General features: G+C 41.8%; 1 protein-coding gene across 3 annotated transcripts in view; it reads right to left on the bottom strand.

The window, feature by feature from the left end:
• The window catches only part of CADM2 (cell adhesion molecule 2), a 1,167,413-nt gene extending 1,155,007 nt beyond the window's left edge, over positions 1 to 12,406 (bottom strand). For all 3 annotated transcript variants that reach the window (XM_049858640.1, XM_049858642.1, XM_049858641.1), the window contains exon 1: positions 11,812 to 12,406. In XM_049858640.1, the coding sequence (XP_049714597.1) occupies positions 11,812 to 11,872 (61 nt within the window). In that variant the 5' untranslated portion in view covers positions 11,873 to 12,406. The remainder of the gene's footprint in view (positions 1 to 11,811) is intronic.
• Positions 12,407 to 12,793: the final 387 nt, after the last annotated feature.

The raw sequence follows: 12,793 nt of genomic DNA, 5'->3' as shown, positions 1-12,793 counted from the left end.
GACAATCACCCTCAATAAATTGAGCTAGTTTAATCTAATCTGGATGCTGATTTGCCGAACGTATATTTCTGCGGGGGATGACAGAGTGATCTCAGTACCTGGTGTCAGGTAAACCTTAAGTTAGCCTAGTTAAGAACACCTTTTCAAACACTGAGAGTCATAGAACAGTCAAAAATCCAAGCAACATCAGTGAAATTGATTTTTTTAAATGTGAAGAAAAACTACATGACTTTTTAAAAAAGCTACGTGGCTCTGGGACATCTTAGAAAAAGCGTTCGTAAAACATTTCATGTGAGAATACAGTCATTCCAAATCGTAGGAAGTCTTTTCTCCCTTGGTGTTCAGCTCCCAGTATAAACTGTATTTAAATCCTCTTCAAAAAGCACTTAATATTCCCATCCTACCTCCCTCTGCCTTTCAAAATGCAAAAAGGGAAATAAATTCAATGATAGCAAACGTGTCCTCAATTGCAGAAGAATGACTAAGCATTAAGAAAAAATCACCAATATTTAGGATTTTTATTTAACAAGGTCTTTTATTTATTTATTTTTTTAATGAAACCAATGGAATAACCCCTCAGCCAACTGTGAAGAATGTACCTGGGTTCTGTATCTCAGGGACTAACCATAGGACCTCTGCCCTGTAGCTGGGTAATAACAAAACCAGGGCAGCCTACACTGATAATCTGGCAGTTCAAGGTCAGCTTGTAATTCCTTTGTTTATACATTTATCTGGAAATGCCAGCTACTTCAAGTAGAACAAAAAGATGATTTGGCTTGATGGTTACCCAAAGTCATCATCGTGGAATATTTTGGGGGCTGGAGATAGAAATCTTTCGTAAGTCGAAATAAAGACAAGGGGTTCTGATGCCCAGACAAATCAGGAAGATTCAAAGCTGTGAGACACAAATGTTTACAGAGCAAACTGGAACAGAGTACCCTGGCTAAAAGTAAGGAATCTGTGTTGTTGTAACCTAAAATCCAAACCCATTGCCAAGGAGTGGATTCCAACTCATAGCCACCCTATGGGACAGGGTAGAACTGCCTCACAGGGTTTTCAAGGCTGTAAATCTTTTACGGAAGCCGACTGCCACATCTTTCTCCCCCAAGTGGCTGGTGGGTTTGAACCACAGACCTTTTGGTTAGCAGCTGAGCACTTTAACCGTGGCACCACCCGGACTCCTTTTGTGTTGTTGTAAAGTACAACTTTATCTAGAATTCTGTGTCTTTGTGCCATTTTGCCTTCTCCCTGTACATTACGTAAGAATGAAACTCATAGCAAATATTTATTCTATTCAGAGTACTTTATTGGCATTTTGGCAGTTATAATGTAAATACTTGAATATTATTTGGATCTAATTAAAGAATTGTGTCAAAATTAAATGTATTGGAGGAGAACTTATCAGTGAGTAGAAACCTTAAAAATAAAAGGCATGCTCCAGGCATTCTATTAGGCATTTGAAATAAAATGAAGACGAAGATTTCAACCCTGTTCTCTAGGGGCTTAGAGTCTACTAGAGATTACAGATAGATAAATTCATAACCCCCAAACATTCGATAATAAAAATCTACAAAGGGGTTCTATAGATCATAAAAAAATAGATCATAGCATACCCAAAATAAAATGCTTAGTTCCTTCATGAACTAAGAAGACATTAATGCTTAAAATGATCAATAAAGGGCAGATAGTATTCTTTTGTCTACTAAGTCACGCATTCCAGATTCTGTTCTAAAATCCTCATGTTAAAAAACTCCTGTGGGTTCCTGGGCAGGGCCAATACTTTTTAAGCTACCATTAACAATAATATGGTAGCTTAAAAATAATACCATCGTGCAAAATAATGAAACTAAATATTGGTTAGAATATTTAGTTTATCAATTTACAAAACATTTTCGATTGTACTAGCTGTCAGTAAAAGGAAAAGAAAAAACAGGTGTATTTCCAATGACAGAAGACAAAGAGGAATGTAAAGGGTGCAATTAACATAAGTGAGTGAACTCTTAAAGGCATGCAGAGTTATCCTCCTCACAAATGGTGACACGTACAAAATGAGCCAATTCATGTAGATATCAGTCCACACAAAGTCCCTATGAAAAAAGATGTTCTTTTTTTCTCCCTCTCTCTTTTTTTTAATAGTTGAGTTCAATGTTCGTCTATACTTTTACAGTTGTTCAAATTGTGTCTTAACCAGAAGCTGAAAATTTAACAATTTCAATTTGCTAGTGTGCTGACATTGGCAGCTCATGAAGATTGCAGGCAATTAATACTACCCCTAAATTTATAGTCTCAAATAATAACCAGCATAATTTCAAGATCCCATCATAGCAAAATGTTTTAATGGACTAGTTAAGAAATAGAGTATTGACAGAAGAACAATTTCAGACTCTTTGTTTGTCAGGGTAAAATGAACTATCCCTATTCAGGGGAAGAGATACACATTTCCACTCATTATTTTATTTCATTCGCAGAGCAAAGAACTATTTAGAAATAACAGACACTGTATTATGTATCACAATGGTGAATTTCATTCTGCCTTGGCAGGGTAACTAGTAAGGGTAGAATGTGAGTAACTGCTTGCTATCCTGGAGTCACGGATATATAATTGCCTTCAGAAACACCCTTCTCTGAATACCACCTACACATTAATGCAGGGCAGTGAACTTACAGCCAGACCCCTGTTCTATCCCACATGATCCCTGAAAAGGCTTTGAAATGAGGACACGTGCATAATTAAGGCACACTGAATATCACAGTACATGTAACAAACTAGAGTATTATGAATCCTTAGGGGAACCTCCCAGAACTAAAACATTTTCTAAAGAAAGCTGTACATGAGTAAAGGGAGCCTAAAATGCTAATTAGATCCTCTTAGTGAAAGCTATAGAAAAGTTGATTCTTAAATCCTGAAGTTGGATACAGAAAGGCACATTTGTATACAGGAAGGCTGAAGAGGAGGAAAAAAAAAAAAAAGAATTTGACATAAAAGCCCCTCAATAGACGATTTCCACAATTCGTGAGAAAATAAATGAAGCAAAATAAAAATATAACACTGGGAGAATTCCAAACCTCCTGAAAGGGTTAAGTAGGAGAACTGATTTCGTATTAGAAAGGGATTATGTAACAACAGAGGGAAATACTCAGCCTAGCATATGCTAATTTAGTCGGCTGTTGCCAGGCTTTTCTCTGCGTGTTTGGCTGGCTGACTCACATTCCTTCCCTTCTCTTTTTGCCATTTTTCTTAAGAGACTAAGGAGGCTGAACTCTCAAGAAATGCAATAATAAAATAACAACTAAAAGCACATTGCATGTGCTTTACCCATGCTAAAATCTTGTAGTACATACCTTAGGAGTTGAAAGGAACACCACACAACCTTATGCATATTCAGTACACATCCTTTAGCAAAACTCCCCTTCCTTAACTATTCTTCATTCCTCATTAATTTCTTTTAATGGGCCTTTCGTGTCGGTTGCGTTGAGGGGGAGAGCGGGGGAGCGGTACATATTATATTCCTGGAGAGTGTAAAAGATGCTAAGTTACTATTCAGACTTCAGCACCTAAAACGGATTGCAGTATAAAACGGATTGCAGTATAGGAAGGAAAATTATGTAAGAAAGTTATTGCACATTTTCTTATTTGCTTTTTAAATAAAAGTATTCTAACTTCTAATACATGATATCTCATTTCTGTCTAAATCTACTATTTAAGATTGAAAAGCAAAGGAAACGTAAATTATGAGAATGAACAGAAAGTATAGATGTCATGGATATTTTCCCTCAGAGGGGATATGGGACAAACTAATACAAAATATAAATCTATTAAGAAAGTATATTTTACACACTATCAATTTGAGGCCTTGATGTTTAAATAATTATGATGGGAGGCACTTGAATTTTTAAAAGTAAACATTTTTAGCCAAGAAGCTAAACATGTTTCTTTGCAAGAACAAATTAATTGGCTTTATAAATTATACTGAATCAATATAAGAGCTATACACTTAGCAGTCGGCAACACACATCCTTGTCAGAAAAAGGTGTGTTCTCACCCTGTGTTCCCAAGGATGACTTTAGATTTAAAAAAAAGGCACAAAATTAGCCATTGTAAAAGACATAAAATTATTTGGGAGTCAATTTGACTAACAAAATAATTTTTTTCTTATAATGTGAAATTATGTGCCTAATTTGATCACCAATGGCATTAAGATTTTATTTTCCTCACAGCAAAATAAAATAAAAAGCTTCCTTTAATTTTCTAAGCAATCCCTAATGACGTCAGTATCTAAGCCCCAGAATAACACTTCAGCTATGACTAAACAGGAGCTTCCTCTCCAACTCTGAAATGGCTGCAAGATACTTTAAATACTCAAGTTAAAACTATTTGCCGACTCAGAAAGAGTATCCCCAATGTTGAATAATAACTGTCTTAATATTTACTTCAAAGGCCTTTAACATACAATGTGAATAATTAATGGCTGGCTCTCTACACAGTGGATCTTCTTACAATCTCAGCCCTGTCTACTCAGGTAGCAGCAGGTTCTCATCACTCAGATTCTTAAGCACAAAGGACAATCCAGAATAAATGCTGAGTTCTATTTCAAATTGGGAAATTGTAAACTTCGTGTGTGTGTTTAGGTGGAAAAGTCAATCACTGCTATCGTAAAGGAAAATGTATTTAAAAAAATACATTTTTACCCTTCATAAAAAGGGTAGAATACCGAATGCAAACAAAATTAACTCTTCTTTCCCCTTTTACGTCATCCTTGAAAGTCTCCAAACTCTGATGACTTACAAAAATAATAAAAATGACCTCCAGTCCTAAAACTAATGGTGTATTTGTATATATGTCCACAGATACACTATCTAAAAAGGAGCCCTGGTGACGCAATGGTTAAGAGCTTGGCTGCTAACAGAAAGGTTGGCAGTTTGAACCCACTAGCTGCTCCAAGGGAGAAAGATGTGGCAGTCTGCTTCTGTAAGGATTACAGCCTTGGAAACCCTATGGGGCAGTTCTACTCTGTCCTATAGGGTCGCTATGAGTCAGAACCCACACGAGAGCAATGGGGTTTTTGGTATACTTTTTTTTTTTTTTTTTTAATCTATCTAGCAATATTTTAATAGAGATAAATGACTGATGAAAACTTCCTTTCTCAGTAATTACATCTTGGATTTTGCCATTAATATTTAACTAATGCCTAATTAAGCAGACTATTCTCTATTTTTAAATACACTACATAATTCTAAGATGAAAACAATTTCATATCTGATTAAGGAACCCACTGAACACATTAACAGCACCAAGTGGGCTCATTTCGTGAATAAAAATCAAAATGTATAATAAGTTCAATCATTTTGTTCTGTAGCAAAAGGAATCAAAATAAACAAAGCTGCATTAGCTATGATAGGCTCCGGTAGTAATTTGTGCATAACATTTGGCCCAAAACTTACTTTTTTTTAGAGGGAGTTATTTGATGGTTTTGCCTGTATGATGAATAATATTGTTCAGAGAAGGAATATTCTGTACTGGTTGGCATGGCACAAATTCCACTTTATCTAGGAAAATGTTATCAACGGCACTGAATAAACTACCTGACCATACACTGCACAGCTAATTCCTAGTTCTTTGGAAACTACTGTATGCTCATCATACAGGAAATGCTCTAGTGAGAAAAAGACCAATGACTTGACTCCTTCCTAAAGAGGGGACCAGAAAATTTCCCTTCTGCATGGTTATTTGGCCCAGTGCTGTGAACAACTGAGTGGAAATTCTATTTTAACCTTGCTGTTCGTCTTCATTAAACTGACCATTCGTTCCTAGTAATTTACAAGAAATTAAAATGTTTACTAGTCACTTGATGAAAACATTGATAATTTTATTGGGGTTCAATTGTTACATCAATCTCCAAACAAAATATATATTCATTCTTTTGTGTTGTCATTAGCTCATGTGATTACAAATACCCTGATTATTCCTGGCTATAAAAAGCTAAAGGATGGTTCGTGTCCACCACAAGCTATGAAGAGGCTTCCCATTTCACTCATGCCACGTGACCGCTTTCCTGTGTACTCCCTGCAGCAGAGTGCATTGGGCCTGAGCTGCCATTTGCATCATCACACAGCAGGGGGCTTCGGCCGCCAGGCTCTAGGTTAATCCTCACCCACCTCTTTACACAGGCATTTGCCGAAGATGTCTTTTTTGATCCGATAAAGGACTGCACTCCACAACTGCCTGACATTTCCAAAGAAAATGTTGCCAATGAACTTGTCTTTTGAAATATTTTAGGTGAAATCAGTACATTTAATGTATGCCCTCCATTTGTTCATGGAAGGAGCTGATGACTGAACCTAAGGTAAGAGATTTTGAGTTTTTATTCATGGGGATAAAAATGGGTAGGGTAACATCATGTGAACAATGATTGATCAGATTGAATTCATTTAAAGATGTCTACCGAGAACTATTTTTGACACTTCTCTATTGAAAAACTGTTTCATAAACCATTATAGCCCATAAAATAGCAAAACTAACTCTTCCCCATGTTACTTAAGGAAGTATAAGTGCTGATATGTTTTGAAAAGAAGGGATCATTTAACTCCATCTGAGCTAATCGTGACCTGTTATCCAATTCCACATCATGTATTATGCATTTTTTTTTTTTTAAATTGGAGATAAGAAGACTGTACTTAGAAGTAAGGCTCAGGGGTTGCCTTCAGGAAGCTTAATTGTAGTGCTGATTGAGCAGGAAAGCTCTCCTAAGGGAGTAAACCCACTGCCATGGAGTTGATTCTGATCTATAGCAATCCCATAGGACAGAGCAGAACTGCCTCAGAGGGTTTCAAAAGAGTAGCTGGTGGATTCAAACGGCCAACCTTTTGGTTAGCAGCCAGGCTCTTAACCACTGTGCCACCAGAGCTCCAAGGGAGTAAAGCAAACGAATATCTATAAATTATACAAAGGGCTTCCAACTTCAGCTTGTGAGTTTTCCTCCCCTGGTTTGTGATTTTCCTTCTCTCTGCCTTCCCAACCTACTCAGCCAGCTACTACAGAATAAGTGCCTTTGTCAAAGGAGGTTTAATAAAGTTTATTAAAACTAGGACTCTTTCTCAATAAGTATCATAAATGCACATCAGCAAAAGCAATTAAAGCATCAGTATAAGTGCTAAGTTATTTTATTTTTTTTTTATTAATGGGCCCCAAAATCCTGCATAGCAAATAGAGGAGTCTTACTTGTCTCAATTGTTGGCTCTCCAACAGACTCCTTAAAGCGGAAACTGATATCGTTTCACATTGATTCCAGACCACTGTCGAATGCATGCTCAGGATGTCTTCCAAAATTCCTGCACTTCCATTTTTCTCTTTATTACAATGATTTTCTTCTTTAAGAAAAAATATATTATCTCTCTACTTAAATTCCTGACAAATAATCTTCAAATATCTGAACTTCTAGTGGAGCCTGCAGGCAAGGGCCATCTGAGGTGATGCTTAGCTTTGTCATATTATGTTCCCAGAGTTCTAATAGTTGCAGAAATGGGGAAAAGACAATGAAATGAGCTTCCATATCCTGATACACAATTAGTGCAGAAACTCTTCCTTTTTGCAGAGGAGATTTTTTTTTGGTTACTAAGTGTCTGATGTCTGACTTTTAAAGTTAGTCATTGTTTCTTAGGCACAGACTCCACTTTTCAAAGTTTCAGCAGTTAATCAAAAAAGGGAAGAGTGAACTGCACTATTCCAAGAATTGCATTCACCATAAGTAATGAGTTTGGTAAGACCAAGATTATTACGCATAGAGATAAAAGTGGGAAAGACATACTTATAACATGCTTCCTAAAGCTGTAAGGGGAGAGGAATAACACATACTGAAATAAGTACCATGTAGATGCAATTGACCATTCATCTCAAGATCTTTCTTCCTAAATATAACAAACTGTTAACTAGAATATTCCATGGCAAAAAAAAAAAAAAAAAATTAAAACACCAGTGTTTGTGTTGGGTAGTTTTTTAATAAGATTGACTCTAAAATGGACAAAAAATGTTCTCACCAAAATCAGATCTCTCTATGGGTGTCTATTTCTCATTCCATTTTGAGATTCCTTTTTTTTTTTTTTTTTTGCCCCATTCTTGCCCTTCCTAGGATTGTTTCTTGTGCTGAACAGGACACTGTCCATTTTTGCAGTGCCCCCTCAGGCATGGAAAGAGATATTGCTTCAGCGAGGGCTAGCTATTGAACTGGATCTACTCTGTAGCTAAGAGAGGTTTTAGTTACAGGTGGTAAGCTTTTCCACTCCTTAGTCTAAAGAAATTTATTTCTTTAAATTGTCCCCTGCTCTTACCTCAGATTTTTCCTCTTTCTGTAATGGAGGGAAGTAAGAAAAGGTGTTCTATAGCTTACACAGAATCAAATTCTATTACCCAAGTAGTCTACATTTGGTTAGGAACATACATTTATTTCGTGTCTAAATATTCATCTCCTAAACACCTTTTGAGAACAAACTGAGAGATGTTAAAGCGTGCAATTATTTAAGCCTTTTTTATTTTGGTTTTCGAGCCTTTTTTTTTAACCCATTTTATCATTGACTTGATTCTCACTACTGGTTTATCAATTTACCTCTTAATAAGTCACAAACCTGATGTTGTGTTCCAGGAAAAACAAAAATTGGTTGGAGTGTAAAACACCATGAGTTAAAACACAAAGAAAATAAGTTCAACTAAGTCTCCTGGTCTAAAACAATGGCTACAGAAAGGTAAGAAAGGGGAAGAAGGATACATGGGATTAGTAAATGTGTTACTATTACTTGAGCGACAGAATACCATGATAGTGCTGATAAAGTATTAAAAAAAAAAAAGCTATTGACAGATTATATTATTTGCCTAGTCATAATTCCTAGCAGGCAGAGGAGGCTCCTCGAGCTAAATATAGTTGCTCACTAGTTACCCCCACCCCCATCCTTCTTCCTTGTACATAGAAAGGAAAGACCTTCTAAGTATTTAATCTGTGTCCAGGAAATAAAGCCTTCATTTTACAACCTAACCCAGCTCTAATAACACAGTAGGGTGGTGGGAGAAACATAAATCTAAACCCTGAAGCAGTGTTTTCAGCCAAGACTAAGGCAAGGAAAGCGCGAGCAATTTGTTTGAGCAAGAAGTGACAATATCCACAAAGTGTGATTTGTCTGTGGAGCAGGGTTTGATAAATGTGAGGCAGCCCTAAACATGAGAAGACAATCCAGTGGTGCTTCCTGCCCCCCTGCCCCCTTCTTAGTTTAATCCTCTTCTCTCTTGTGGTGTATTAATATGGTCTGACGGAAGATGCTCATAAGTACACGGACATTGATGGGTTTGTGCTCTTTCCCTGGCTGCTGTATAGGACGCTTATTTATTTATTTATTTGGACCTGCTGCTGGTGCTGGTGCTAGTTGCAGAGGTGCATTTTCTCTGGCATATCCACACCCAGTCCCCACCCCCCCCCCAAGTCTGCGGTGAAAAACAGCACTGTCTTAATCATTGGTTTATACTTAATAAAAGAGACCCATGGCCTGAATCCTGCTGACGGAATCTCCCGGGTAGAGAGAGTAAATCTTCCTCCAGGCTGAGGGAGAGGAACCAGCAGACAGTTATTTTGCAGTGCACTAAATAGAGAATTCACAGGGAAATGTTGAAGGCAGCGAGGAGGCGACCCCCAAGTGCAGTCCATTGCCCACATGCTCTATAATAAATAATCTACTCGCACCACCCCAGCAGTGGGTGAAATGACGTGCCGGGGTCAGCACACACAGATTGGCAGGGAAAACACATCCAGCGGTGTCGAATTTTCATCGCAATCACCAAATTAACTGATTTCCCCCCACATCACACTCCCCCTACCCGGCGCACGCCGGCTCGCGCGCGCGCGCGCACGCACGCACACACACACACACAGCAGAGCTGAGAAATGCAAGTTACTGAGAGGTGAAGTGGGGTCTCTAGGAGAATGTTTCAGCACGGATTAGAAACCCAAGTAATGTGTCAGCCACCGGGTTACTTATGCGAGGATGGGGGTGTGAGCGGTAGGAAATGGGACGAGGGGGCAAACAGGGAGAACGTGCTGTCTGCCTTCTCGGAGGTTCTGGCACATGACATATCTGAAATTTACATCCCACATAAAATACACAAAATTACCACAAAATATTCTAAGAAATGTCTCCGCAACGTCAGTTCGTTAATTTAGGAAAATTCTGCCCACCGCCTCTTATTTCACATTCAGAAATATGTATATATAAAATACGGCCCCGGTCTATATCCCGGAGGAGGGTGGGAGGAGAGGGTGCATTCCAAGAACTTGCCGAAAGATGGTTCATTGACCTCATTTAAATCCTCCAAAGGCCGATTGGGTTTTGCACGCCTGGGATTCTACGTGTCTCTTACTTTCAGATGCCTTTTACCCAGGGACAAATGCATTCGATCAACTTCTCTTTGCCACAAATACACAAATGATAGAGCGGTTAGAGGCGGGCAAACATTCATCAAGAAATCAAGAGTCACCTAGCTTAAAAAATCCCTATCAACCATCCTTTCCCATCCATCCTCCCTGCGTCTCACACACAAGCCGCATCCCTATACTACTCTCTTCAAAGCAACAACCTTCCAGCATACAGCCACCCACCCCTTGCACGCCGCCTCCGCCTCCTCCGCCACCCAAAAGTGTTCTCTTGTCGTGCACTCCTACTCCATGCATTGCCATTTATTTTATAATCACCATCGTCCTCCCATTCCACACAGCCCCCCTCCCTTTTTTCTTCAAAAGAGAGGGTCTGGGGAAGAGTTCACCCCAATTCCCTTGCCACCCCGCGGCCAAACCAGTCATTTGCATAAAAACAGTGTTTTGTGCGGTTTCCCTCCACTGCGGTCTCAGGGGTTCTTACATTTCACGTGAAAGGATAATATTAATTACGCAAAGAAGCGGCAGAGAGGACTGAGAGCTAGAGAAGCCGAAAGAAAATCCTTGGGCAGTAAAGTAAATGCTAGGGTACAGATATTCCTTTGCATTAAATATATATATATGTATATATATAACGACACAGACTGAATAACGAAAAGTCGGTTTGTTGATAAAGTGGGTTTGGGTCTTTTTATTTTTCCCTGACTCTTCCCTCTCTTTTTTTCATTTCTTGATTTATTTATTCATTTCTTTCTTTTTTTTTATCCCAGACACAGAGTCTCCTCTCTCTTCCTAGGTGAATGACACGTCTCACAACACATTTCCCCCCGGGGGTGTTATTGCAATGCACACGGTGCCGCCGCTGCTGCTGTTCTCGCCGTCTCAGTAGCTCGCTCTCAGGCTCTCACACACTTTTTAAAGACACACGGATACGATGATGATGGGAAGAAGGGGAAAAAGTGAAAGGCGACCCGCAAAGGCGGAGGTTAAAGAGATGACAAGAGATGGAGAGGGTCGGTCAGGAGTGTCATGTGGGAGGTAGCTGGTGGGGGTTGGAGCGAGGGTGGAAATGTTCAGAGAAGGCACAAGTTGCCAGCCAAAAGGCGTGGGAGGGGGGTGCTGGCGGGGATGAAGAGTGAGAGATGTGGGAAGCTCAGGTGAATGAAAAGGCGAAAGGTGCCGCGTAAGGGGCGGACTGCCGGGAGACAGGGCTGAGCCAGCGCGAGAGATTCGTGGGGCCGGTGCAAACTGCCACTGCCCCTGCCGCACCGGGAGCAGGGGGAGGGGGTGGGAACCGCCAGGGACTGGGGACTGGAAGTGGGAGAGTGGAAATATGGGGTGGAGCGGGGATGGTGGGGAATGGGCGTGAAGTTGATGCTCCCCGCGGCGGGGCGGGGATTACCTTGTAGCAGGAGCCCGCAGACACTGTAGAAGCGGAGAACGGCGCTGCGTTTCCAAATCATGGTCCCCTCTCTAAAGGGCTGGGGGAGGAACGAGGGGGCTAGGAGATGCCGGTGAGCGGGGCACACGAGTGCAGGGCTCCGCGGGTGTCTTCCTCGGGGCGCCCGCCGGACCCACCCGCCCCGCCGCTGCGGTGTTCGAACCCGCGGACGCGGAGCGGCGGCAGCAAAAGCGGCAGCGGCCAAGCACCCGCAGAATGGGCTTTCGGTGGGCGAAAGAGTTTCTTCTCCTCCTGCTGCTGCTGGGGGTGCAGCCGCGACAGCCGGTCTGGCAGGCACCGGTTCGGGGCTTGCCCTCCTCTCGGCGCGCACAGCGAGTCCCAGAGCCCGCCGGGGCCGCCCGGGCAGGTGGTGCAGGGGTGCCGGGGTGCCGGAGAAGGTGCGGCGAGGGCTGCAAGGAGTGCGTAGGTCACGGAGGGGAGGGGCGGGAAGGAGAGCGGGAGCCAGCAAGCAGCAGCCGCCGCTCGTGCTCCGGTGTCTCGGGGTCCTGGGAGGGCAGGTGGCGGCGGTGGAAGCAGCGCTAGTGGCGGTGGCGGCGGCGGCGGCGGCGGCGGCTCCCGGAGGCTCGGGCTGCAGCGGCGGCAGCGGCGGCGGCGGCGGCGGCGGCGGCAGCGGCGGCAGCTCTAGCGAGCACCAGACACAAGGGCAAGCTCAGCGCGGCGAGGCCCCGCCCTCACCCTGGCCAGGGACAGACACCGCCCCCTGGCCAATGGGAACACACCCGCCCACCAGGCCTGGCCAATGAGAGCATGGGATGGGTGGAGCCAAGAGCCGGGAAAAACAAACAGGCTTCTTAAGGACCCTTCGGGCAGGAAGGACTGAAGCCCCCATTCACGCACCCCGGCGGGTCTCGCCTCCTTACAGATGACCCGCACTAACTTGCGAGGGGGGCAGCCGCCTTCTTTAATCAGTTCTCTGCACTCG

The sequence above is a fragment of the Elephas maximus genome, chromosome 18 (genome assembly GCF_024166365.1).
Source record: "Elephas maximus indicus isolate mEleMax1 chromosome 18, mEleMax1 primary haplotype, whole genome shotgun sequence".
In the NCBI taxonomy this organism is placed as follows: Eukaryota; Metazoa; Chordata; class Mammalia; order Proboscidea; family Elephantidae; genus Elephas; species Elephas maximus.
This window is presented reverse-complemented; position numbering and strand designations above follow the sequence as displayed.